Source organism: Microcaecilia unicolor, chromosome 7 (genome assembly GCF_901765095.1).
Source record: "Microcaecilia unicolor chromosome 7, aMicUni1.1, whole genome shotgun sequence".
Classification (NCBI taxonomy): Eukaryota; Metazoa; Chordata; class Amphibia; order Gymnophiona; family Siphonopidae; genus Microcaecilia; species Microcaecilia unicolor.
The window spans coordinates 108,429,709-108,441,900 of NC_044037.1; the positions used below are offsets into that span (position 1 = coordinate 108,429,709).

Sequence of the window (12,192 nt, forward strand, 5' to 3'; positions counted from 1 at the left end):
TGAAGTGCACAGTGGCTTTATTGACAGAACATATCACCACATACATAAGCTGACGTATACATTTCATATTCACCCCTCTCAAAATCCTCAAAGTAGCAATGGTGACAGTCTGAAATATTGTCTGGTCTTCATCTGTTTGGTCATTTACATATTTGGGATAGAAAGTGGGTGGGTGGCATTTTTTGAGGATCAGTCTTAATGCTAGCAGTGATTTCCCTCAAACCCCCAGCTCAAGCTGCTCAGTTTCAGCTGCTCAAGACAGTGTCCCATTCCTATACCCCTCTACTGTCTCTTATGCTTAAGAAATGTTGGTTTCATACCTATTTTAAAACTCATTTTTGTAAAGTGAGTTTGACAGCTGAACTGTTGGTGGGGGGGAGGTATATGTGTGCATCCACAAAGGAATTAAGTGGGAAGAGAGGGATCAAAGGATGGAGATAAAGGAATAACTTCAGTATTTAGATGTGACAGTAGATTTGCAGGGCTTGTCCAATAGACGCACTAGACTGTTGACGCTCTCATGCTGGATAGTAGATCTTCAGGGGTTGGCTGTTTTTGCCCTTGTCATGCCAACATACATCAAAGAATGGGTATACTTTGCCAGCAAACTTCTCATGAAAGGTGTAGAGCAGGTTCATACAGTCTTCATCATCTGCATTATAGAAGGATACTACACCATCACTGAAGCTCAGATAGATACCCACCTTAGCTGGTTTGGATTCCACACGCAGGAGCCGTGGCTCTTTTTCCTCTGCATGTGCTTCATATACCTTCCCATCCTTGCACCCTAGCAGCCAGAAGCCATTGGAGGGGCAGGCATGAAGCTTCCCCTTGCGGTTGACAGACTCAGAAATCACACCTATGTTCCAGCGGGGCTTGTCTTCCACCTCTACCTCCCAGTAGTGCTCACCAGAGGAAAACACTTCTCTTGACACTAAACAGTTGCCCTTGTCAAAGCGTCCTGGGTCTTCTGATGACACCGACTGCTTGCGATCTACACATTCCACTGATTTTCTATCCTCTGAGATCAGCAGATTCTGATGGGCTGTGTCTGGGTCCAGTGTTAGGTTTTCCAGGGCTAAGGAACACACAGAAAAGTAGAATGAATGGAAGGTCTATTATGTTAATCAGCTAGCATGTCATTAGGGACAAGTAAGTCTAGGTCTGGTTTTATGTTTCTTTGCATTATGTGGCACTTAGAGAAACTGAAATTAGTTCCAAAGATGGACTGGAGAGTTGAATTTAATAGATATGTATGTATGGGGAGGGATCTGAAGCCTGTCTTAGGGACTCTAAAGTCTGTTCAGTTTTAAAGAAATCCACTATCTATATGCATATGGTAAACTTGTACACTCTGGAAACTCTATTTACAAATTTATTTCATACATATGCATTGTCAGTATTCTGAAAATCTGATTTTTGGCTTTGTGGGTACCCAAGACAGGTCTGAGAAGCGTTGGTTTATGTAGCTATAAGAGATGTAAATGACTTCAGCTCGTTAAAACAAGTTCAGCCTGTCCTGGTTTTTGCCCTTTAACATTGTAATCCTTATTTCAGAACAGCAGGAACTAAAAGTCCCATAGATAGCATAGGAAAGAGAGTTGGGACCTGATGGACTGTATTTTTTTCCAACTAATTTTATAACTAATAGGACCATGGGGAAAGGCTGGATCAGTGCTGCTTCCTACTTTTTTTGGAGTGAGCTAGTTTAATAATTAGATTAGGTGGTTGCCTAAGAGGACAGTAGCTGGGGACCAGCAAAGAGCAGCCAAAATCAAAACAAAATAGGCCCTGATTCTTTAATCTGCAGGGAGGGTGGGCAGTTTTTAAATTTGGACATTACTCAATTTATATGGGTAATTTTTCAAAAGTGTTTCTATACATAAAATATATTTTCTTTGTATAGAAATAGAGCTGTTTAAGAATGCCCAACAAAAATGTGCATAAGGCAGGTACATGCATAAGTGTATACATATATTGGGAATGTATTTCTGGAAGTGAAGTTGTTGGGATGCAGAGTGCTTTTACTAGGGCCGTACTGAACATTTGGATTCAATTTGACTCTGCCCCGAATACATTCACACTTGGCCGAATAGTGATTTAAATTCAAATAATCCAGGGCTGAAGCTCCGAATCTTAGTTACCTGGTGCTAGGATCCACCTTAGGAGTCAGCACGCAAAAAAAAAAAAAAAGATCTAGGTGTCATTCTAGACAAGATGCTGAATTCTTCTGCCCAGTGTGCGGCAGTGGCCAAAACAAGCAGGATGCTAGGAATTATTAGGAAAGGAATACATAGCATCAGGTAACTATGATTTGGATTATTCTTCCTAATATGCATCACTTTGCATTAGTCCACATCAAATGTAATCTGCCATTTGGATGCCCAGTGTTCCGGTTTCCAAAGCTCTTCCTCCAGTTTTTCACAGTCCACATGTGCTTGAACAACTTTGAATGGTTTTGTGTCATCTGCAAATTTAATCACCTCAATTATTCCAATTTCCAAATCATTTATAAATATGTTAAATAGCACCAGTCCTAGTACAGATCCCTACAGCATGCCACCATTCACCCTCCTCCATTGAGAAAAAATGGCTCTAACCCTACCCTCTGTTTTCTGTCCAATAACCAATTTTTAATCCACAACAGAACATTGCCTCCTATCCTATGACTCTCTCATGAGAGACTCCTGAAAAAATTAGAAACTTTTCAAACGTTTTATGAAAATCTAGATACATAGCAACCGGCTCACCTTTACCTTCATGTTTATTCACACTTTCAAATAAATACAGCAACCCATCTTTATAAGCTTTAATGACTGTTGTTTACTTACTTGTGATTTGGTTGCACCTTAACAATAAGTGATGCACAAACTGGAGCAACCCTGAGCTTAGGAGTCGCCCATTTGTGTGCCTAATGCAATCCTACTTATCAACAAAGAAAGCAAAGTTGCTAAGCTGTAACAGGTGTCCTTTATAGATAGCATGGATTTATTTATTCGTGATTTACTATAACTGCTTAATCTAACTTCAGCAAAGCGGTTTATAGACTAAAATATAAAGGAAAGTAACTCCAGTCTTAAATAGGAAAGAAACCTATTCACTCTGAACATAATATAAAAATTCAATAGATATCAATAAGACAACTAAATTAAAATCAATAAATAACTAGAATAAAAGACAATGCTTGGCATCTGACGGTTAAGCTGCAGCTCAGAATTGTGGAATAGACTTGTTGAAAGAGCCATCACATTCATTGTTGAATTAATCTTGAATTGATAATGAATGTGACTTGGGCAGACAGGATAAGACCATTCAGGTATCTGCCATCACTTACTATGTTACGATGTTTAACCGTGACTTAAAGTTTTCAGGATAATTCACGTCAAATAAAAGTAAACTATTACATAAGGGGCAACAAAAAAACAAAACACACTTTTCCTGGTGGATTCAAGTTGTGCAATTCGTGGACTGGGCAGTACTAAACAATGGTCATTTAAGGATCTGCGCAAACAAAGTGGAGCATATGGAATAGTTAAAGTACTGAGGAGCACCTAAACTAAATGCCTTGAAAATAAGAAGCAGGATCATAAATTTAATACATTGTTCAGTTGGACGCCAATGATGTTTCTTTTTTTTTTTAATAAGTTTTACATCTTTAAACCAAGAGCTTGCTCTTGTACAGAAAAGTGTTATTTAAATCAAAAGGAAAAATATACCCAATATTAAATAAAATGAAAACATTAATTACATAAACACTCAAGTCCACAATATTGGCAACCAAGATTGAAACAAATGTGGAAATATAAAGAAAACAAAAATATCTGCAATATTGTACCTAAGAGTAAGGCTGGTAAATATTTAAACAAACATATTTAACCTCCTAGTGATCTTTTAGTCGCGACAAAAGATGATAAATGAGAGGGTTCTATAAACACATATTTGACTGCATTATATCTAATTATACATTTACAAGGGAACCTTAAAAAGAAGGTGCCCCCTAATTGCAAAACTGCAGGCCTCGATATCAAGAACTGTTTGCGCCTTCGCTGGGTTTCCCTTGAAACATCAGGAAATTGAATTTTAAAACGAAGAAATAACTTCTTTCTATTCTTGAAGAACATGCGAAATAACCATTGTGTATCTGGTAATAAAGCCACTGTTGCTATCAAAGTAGCCGCCGTGGCTAAATCTGAATCAGAAGTGTCCAGCAGGGCAGATATGTCAAAGGAATTTTGCTGTTGTTGATATGATACTTTCTTCGGTAAATAAATACACGAGTAAAAGGCAAATTATCCTCTGGTATTCCCAATATTTCTTTTAAGTAACGTTTTAACATTTCTAAAGGTCTCACCAACGTGACCCTTGGAAAATTAATAAATCGAAGGTTATTGTTCCATTACTTCAGATTTATTCCTTAAGTTGGATAAGTCTTTAATCAAGGATGTTTGTACATTTTCTCTGTTTGATACATTTCTTTCAACTTGTCCCACAGGTTCAATCAAGGATTTAATTTGTTCCACTTTTATCCATTCTTTGCTCAGTCTGGAGAACTTTCTGTGTAACAGTGTTAACTTGTGTAATAAAAGTCTGTCCTAACTGGGAAATTAAGACCCACAGTGAGTCTAAAGTTACCTCTGCTGGTTTTATAAGAAATTCTACCGAGATCTTCAGCATTGGTTCAGCTGCCCTCTTACGTCTAGCATTTTGTTCACCCGCCTCCAGTCCTGTAGGCTCGTTTTCTCTGGAGGGTAGTAGTTGTCCTTCTCCTCCTGTCTCACTCTGATGTAGTGAAGCCCCACTCGATCCAGGGCCTAAGCTGCTTCCTGGCGGCGGCCACGTCGATTCCAGAAAGGGAGAACTACAGCCTTGCGGTTGCGGGGGAGGATTTCTGTTGTCGGGGCTCAGCGTCATCTCAAGCCCAGAGGACGCGGAACGTTCCACCATCGAGCCGGCATCCATAATGGGACCGCTCCCGACATCAGCCCCTTGGGTCCTCGCATATTGATCCATCGGACCAACAATTGGAGAGACTGGCAGTGGGGGGGGGGGGGGCTCGGACTGCTGCTCTGCCTCGTTTAGGCATGATTCAGAGGTAAGAAGGAGGATCACAGCTGCTCTCAGGTTCGTCCAATGATGTTTCTGAAGCAGAGGTGTCACATAGTCTGACAGACGGCCATGACAAAGTAACCTAATGGCTGTATTTTGTAAGGTTTGAATTCCCTTCAGGATAGACTTAGTAACACCAGAGTACATGACATTATAGTAATCAATCCTAAATGTAAAGAGTGAAAGTATCAAAGATTGAAAGGAATTCTGATCAAAATGGCTACAAATTGAATGAGGCTGTATTGACTATCTCAGTATGTTCGAAGCCGCCTACACCAGGCCAACGCCCAAGTTTTTGATTGATTTTTGACAGCAGGTGGGGGAAGAGAGGTTGGTGGTTGGGAGGCGAGGATAGTGGAGGGCAGACTTATACGGTCTGTGCCCTGAAAAAGGCAGGTACAAATCAAGGTAAGGTATACACATATGAGTTTGTCTTGTTGGGCAGACTGGATGGACCATGCAGGTCTTTTTCTGCCGTAATCTACTATGTACTATGAGACAGCCAGTATTTTTTTTTTTAATGGATTTACACAAAGAGGCTACCTGCAGTGAGAAAGAAAGCTAAAATCTTTTGCTCAGTGTGCGGCGGTGGCCAAAAAAAGCAAACAGGATGCTAGGAATTGTAGGAAGGAATGATGAATAAGACTGAAAATACTATAATGCCTGTTTATAGCTCCATGGTGCGACCACACCTTGAGTACTGCATTCAGCTCTGGTCACCCTATCTCAAAAAAGATATAGCGGAATTAGAAAAGGTTCAAAGAAGAGCACCAACTGATAGAGGGGAGGAACAATTGTAGGAGAAAAGGCAAAAGAGGTTAGGGCTCTTCAGCTTGTAAAAGAGGTCTACAAAATCCTGAGTGGTGTACAACGAGTAGAAGTAAATCAATTTTTTACACGTTCCAAAAGTACATAGACCTAGGGCACACTCAAGGAAGTTACATGGAAATACTTTTAAAACAAGTAGGAGGAAATATTTTTCACTCAACGAATAGTTAACCTCTGGAACTCTTTGCCAGAGGATGTGGTAACAGTGGTTACCATATCTGTGCTTAAAAAAAGGTTTGGACAAGTTCCTGGAGGAAAAGTCCATAGTCTGCTATTGAGACAGACATGGGAAGCAACTGCTTGCCCTGGGATTTGTAGCATGGAATGTTGCTGGCTAATTGGGTTTCTGCAGTACTTGTAACCTGGCTAGCCACTGTTGGAAACAGGATACTGGGCTAGATGGACCCTTGGTTTGACCCAGTATGGCTACTCTTATTTAAAAAAAAACAAAAAACCTATGTTAGACCAGTCCAGAAGCGGGGTATGGTCTGTCTCCATCTGTACACAGTGATATGTACCCCTGACTCTGGACTAGCAGGATGCAAGGAGATGAAATTAACAGGTATGAATACATATACCTATGAGTCACAAGACTAACCATGCTGAGTCAGACCAATGATCCATCTAGCCCAGTAGCCTTGTGCCAATAGTGGCTAATCCAGGTGATAAGTAGCTGGCAGAAGCCCAGATGGTAGCATGATTCCATGCTACCAATCCCAGTGTTAAGCAGTCTAGCTCAAGTAGCAGACTGTGGACTTTTCCTCCAGGAACTTGTCCAAACTTTTTTTTTTAATTCAGCTATGCTAACTACTGTTACCACGTCCTCCAGCAACAAATTCCAGAGCTTAACTATTCATTGAGTGAAAAGGTATTTCTTTTTTTTATTTTAAAAGTATTACCATGTAACTTTATTGAGTGTTCCCCAGTCTTTATACTCTTTTGAAAGAATAAAAAAATTGATTCACTCTTACCCATTCTACACTACTCAGGACTTTATAGACCTCTGTTATTTCCCCCCTCAGTCATCTCTTTTCCAAGATGAAGAGCCCTAACTTCTTAAGCCTTTCTTCATATTAGAGGAGTTCTATCCCCTTAATCATTGTGGTTGTCCTCCTTTGAACCTTTTCTAATTGCACTATATGTGTTTTGAGAGCGGGTGACCAGGATTGCACACAGTACTTGGTGAGGTCAAATTATGGAACAATACAGAGGCATTTATTTTATTTATTTATTTTATTTGTTACATTTGTATCCTACATTTTCCCACCTACCGTATTTTTCGGACTATAAGACGCACTTTTTTCCCCCCAAATTTGGGAGGAAAATGGGGGGTGCGTCTTATAGTCCGAAGGTAGCGATTCCGGATCGCCCTCCCCCCGAGTTCGGGAATCGCCCTCCCCTACTCACGTCAGCGATGTTCCCTGGTGGTCTAGTGACGTCGGGGCAGGAAAGAGCCCCCTCTTTCCTGCCAGCGTGCTGCTCTCCGTCCTCCTCCATCCTCCTGTATGCTGCCTGACGGTCTCTGCGAGATTCAAAATGGCCGCCGAGACTCTCGGCGCCATTTTGAATATCGCCGAGACCGTCAGGCAGCATACAGGAGGATGGAGAGCGCGCGCTGGGCAGGAAAGAGGGGGCTCTTTCCTGCCCCGACGTCACTAGACCACCCGGGAACATCGCTGACGTGAGTAGGGGAGGGCGATCCCGAACTCGGACAAGACGCACCGGAGCACCTAGGTTTTAGAGGAGGGAAAAAGGAAAAAAATTTTTTTTCCTATTTCCCTCCTCTAAAACCTAGGTGCGTCTTATGGTCCGGTGCGTCTTATAGTCCGAAAAATACGGTATTTTGCAGGCTCAATGTGGCTTACATAGTGCTGGAGGTGCGAATGCAGACTCCGGTGTAAACAAATACAGAGTGATGTAGAGATAAGATAAGGTTCATGTGGTATAGCCACATGAGATAGGATAAGGTTCATGTGGCGTAGCCATGTAGGGGCGTACACGGAAGAGTTGTGTTGGTGTCCATGATGTATTTTGATAATATTGTGTCATACTGTATTTTGGTTTGTTGAAACCATACTGTATTATGGTTTTGTTGTGTTGCAGCGGTCAAGCTATTATGTTGGGTTGGTAGGGTATGCCTTTTTGAACCAATAAGTTTTTAGTGTTCTCCGGAAGTGTAGGTGGTTTGTATATAGTTTTTAAGGCTTTGGAAGTGCGTTCCACAATTGTGTGCTTATGTAGGAAAAATTGGATGCGTAAGTGGATTTGAATTTGAGTCCTTTGCAACTTGGGTAGTGCAGGTTTAGGTACTTTCGTATTGATTTGAAGTATTTCTGGTTGGTAGGTCAATCAGGTCTGTCATGTATCCCGGAGCATCACCGTAGATGATTTGTGGACCATTGTGCAGATTTTGAAAGCAATACATTCTTTGATTGGAGCCAGTGTAGTTTTTCGCGGAGAGGTTTTGCGCTATCAATTGGGTTTTTCCGAAGATGTCTGGCTGCCATGTTCTGGGCGGGTCTGAAGTTTCTTTAATGTTTGTTCTTTGCAACCCGCATAGATTCCATTGCAGTAGTCCATGTGACTTAATACTATTGATTGTATCAGGTTGCAAAATATTTCCCTCAGGAAGAATTGTTTCATGCGTTTAAGTTTCCACATGAGTAAAACATTTTCTTAGTTGTGGATGTCACTTGTTTCTTTCTCTAGTGTTAGGTTGCGGTCTATTATAACGCCAAGGATTTTCAGGCTGTCTGAGATAGGGAGGGTGTGATCTGGAGTGTTGATACTTGTATGGTTGTCCGCACTGTGTTGGGATGAGACAACGAGACAGTGTGTTTTTTCTTTGTTTAGTTTTAGTTGAAATGCGTTTGCCCAGGAGTCCATGGTGTTCAAGCTGCTCTTGATTTCATTGGTTATTTCTGTCTTTTGCCTTATTTTCCATTCCTTTCCTAATAATTCCAGGCAACCTGTTTGTTTGTGTTTTTGACTGCTAACCCTAAATAATTTATTAATTACAAGATATGAAGGGGGGGGGGGGTTATATGCATAGGAGCCAACTTTTCAGAATTATTGGGGGTGCTAAGCCCAGTGGAAATAACTCTTCCCCGGACTCATACAAGGAATTTTCTCAATATTGGGGGGTGCTCAAGCACCCACAGAGTCGGCTCCTATGGTTATATCCATTTATTATGGTTTTAAATGGGTATTGCTTTAGTGACTGTTGTCCTAGGTCTGTCCATATGCATTGAGTTTCAGTTTAGGAATTGGAAATGAGAAAATGTAGCTGTTGCATGTCTGCCAAAGCTCCCGGTACCAGTGGGAGCAGTCCAAGGCACAAGGTCCAGTAGAGAGAGCCTAGTGCTCCCTCCTTTCCCTGGCCTGGCCACAGTAGTATTGCTGGTTGTCAGCCTAGTGCTCTAACCACTAGGCTAATCCCTGGGTGTGTCAGGGCTAAGGAGGGAGGAGGTCTACAGTACTGTGACATACTGCTATTGGGGCTAGTTTTAAGATTTGTTAAAAAAATGATATTGCTTTCTCATGCACATGGACCACACAAATATACATACCCCAACTATGCATTTAGACACTCCCCTATTCCCAGCCACCACCCATGCATACCACCAAATCCCAACTGCAAGCTTGTAGATAATCTCACCACTACTATCTGGAAACTATCCACACAGTCATACACATGAACTCACCCAAATTCACTTGGGGCCTCTTTTACTCAACTGCGCTAGCGATTCCTGCGCAAGTGCAACAGCCCTTTCAGTGGGCTACAGCGCATTTGCCATACCGGGAATCGCTAGTGAGGTTTAGAAAAAAAGAGGCCCTTAGTCACAAACATCTTTCACTTGCACACATGTATATATAAATACATGGAGTAATATAAGTGAGCTTTTATATAAATTTCTAAAAAGTTTCTATTTTATGAAGAAAACATAGATGCCTTTGTGCCTTTATAAAACAGATTCCTGCAGTGATCCCCAGTGGCACATTTTCTCCCACAAATTACACCTGCTTGAAAGAAGGTGTAAATCTATGCTTGTATTCCATGCATATTTTATTACATATGTGCGTACTCCATTCCATCCAAATTACTCCCTCCCAGAATGCAGATTGTGTCTACTTTTACACCATCTTGAAATTTACCTACTTTTTACATGGTTATGCATTCATACAGTTTTAGAAGAAAAATTTTTCATGTGTTTATGCTTTGCGTACAACAAATGCTTTTTATAAAGTAACTAGCCGTTGAGTTCGTGAAAACGGGCTACTTTTGGAATGGGAGGGGGGGGGGTTTCCGAGCCCCCCCCCCCCCCACTGGAGTTGCCGCCGCCCCTCCACCCGGCCCGAGCAGCACTGTAAACTTACATCAGCACACAGCAGCAGGCACATCAGCAAAGCTGCCGTCGGGGTGGGCTTCCTTCTCTGCCTGTGTCCCGCCCTCGTGTGACATAACGTCAGCGAGAGCGGGACAAAGGCAGAGAAGGAAGCCCGACGGCAGCTTTGCTGATGTGCCTGCTGCTGCGTGGTGATGTAAGTTCACAGTGCTCGGGCCAGATGGATGGGCGGTGGCGACTCCGGGGGAGGGGGAGCGGTTCCGACGTCTGCAGCATGCCAGTAGAGACTTCCCTCTCTGTCCCGCCCCCATCATCACGTATTGAAGCGGGGGCGAGGCAAAGAGGGAAGTCTCTACTGCGCATTTGCAAGTGAGTACGGTCACTCACCGTTTATATGGTTGATTCTCACCAAACCCAACTATACACTTGCCCTTTCAGCTTATTACACTAATACCCACTCCTTCATGTGCACACTTATAGACACCTCCATCCACTCAAACATACTGCATTCAATCATGTACTGTCCTTACAGTAATTCACATACTCCTCTGCATTCACACAAATTCAGACGTTTGTGCATAGAGACCCCAGCTATATGTTCACATCCCCTCACCCCCCATATGTCAGCCCTACTCAAGCTACTCTGCCCCTATGCATCCCAACCACACTTGCTTTCAAGATGTCTAATTTGTGTACTTGTAGCTTACCATAGAGAAGCATGCCTTTGTGTCAAACTTTCAGCATCCGCTTTGCAACTTGTTCATTTATTAATCTGTTTTTCTTCATTAAACTTATTTTTTTCTAATTAATCGTGTATTTAATTATTGATGGCTAATTATTCTGGTGTATATAAGCACCTGTGTCTTTCTGCATTAATTCTTTGAAATTAGGGCAAACCCTAGACTTGTTTAGCTTGTTTATGAGGACTTGGCTCCATAGGTGCCAGGTCTGTGAATGCAGTGGTTGCTGAGTACCCCCACTACTGAGCAAGCTCCTTCATTGTACACAGCAAGGGGTACAATGTTTAGCATCCCCAGCCATTTTGAATGGTCAGGGCCTATGCTTCGAACTTGATGGTGTAACTCATCTGCTTGTTTGCACCAAACAATCTGTGGTTGAGATTTTACAGGGTGACTCTAAATACCACAATGCACTGGGATGGAAGAGTACAAAAAAAAAAAAAACAGTAATCATGGAAATTTTGCCAGAAAGAGTTCCTTGGGCAGCTTAACTCATATAGCCCTTCATTAACAGGCACAGAAATTACTGCTGACTGCAAAGCATTCTGGAGCTTGTAGTTCTTTACAGCCATCTCATAGGACCACACACAGCCTTGGACAGCAGTGAAGAATAATAGAAAGTTCATTTTATCAAACCCCTTCCCATTCTTTTCTCCTCTCTGTCTCCTCCATTTGCCCGTCCTTCCTTTCCATTTGAGATTATATAAGATGTCTTTGAGCAACAGGGAAGGGTTCCATGATATCAAATGAACAGTTCCCAGTGCGGCCACTCTTTGATCTGGTTACCTAGTGGCTCCATGTCACCTATGAGAGGGCAAGTCCAGTCTGCTTTTAAGCCATTGTGTAAAATAGGGTGTGAAACGAAAATAGTACAATCTAATAAAATTGGGTGTAATTCTGTGTAATCAACTGGATTTCAAACACATAGCCCTTATGGGCTGATGCTCAGAACTCCTGCGGTAGAGTCAGCAGTGTAGAACCCATACTGCTGGAACAGTGCAGAAAACTAGATTACCAATGCGCAAAGGAAATTGTATTCAAATTATATGTGTGCTGCAAAAGCATGGGGGAACATGCTTGGCGTATGTGCAGAAGAGTTTCGCGGTAAGCTCAGCTCTTGTACACATGCACCAGGCAAACCCCAAAGTGAAGTGCATATTAGCATCTGTTTT

General features: G+C 41.9%; 1 protein-coding gene across 1 annotated transcript in view; it reads right to left on the reverse strand.

Annotated features, from left to right (window-relative positions):
- Positions 1-12,192, reverse strand: part of TRIM72 (tripartite motif containing 72) — a 56,300-nt gene continuing 44,108 nt past the window's right edge. Inside the window, exon 7 of the mRNA XM_030210348.1 lies at positions 1-1,078. Within this exon, the coding sequence (XP_030066208.1) occupies positions 519-1,078 (560 nt within the window). The 3' untranslated portion in view covers positions 1-518. The remainder of the gene's footprint in view (positions 1,079-12,192) is intronic.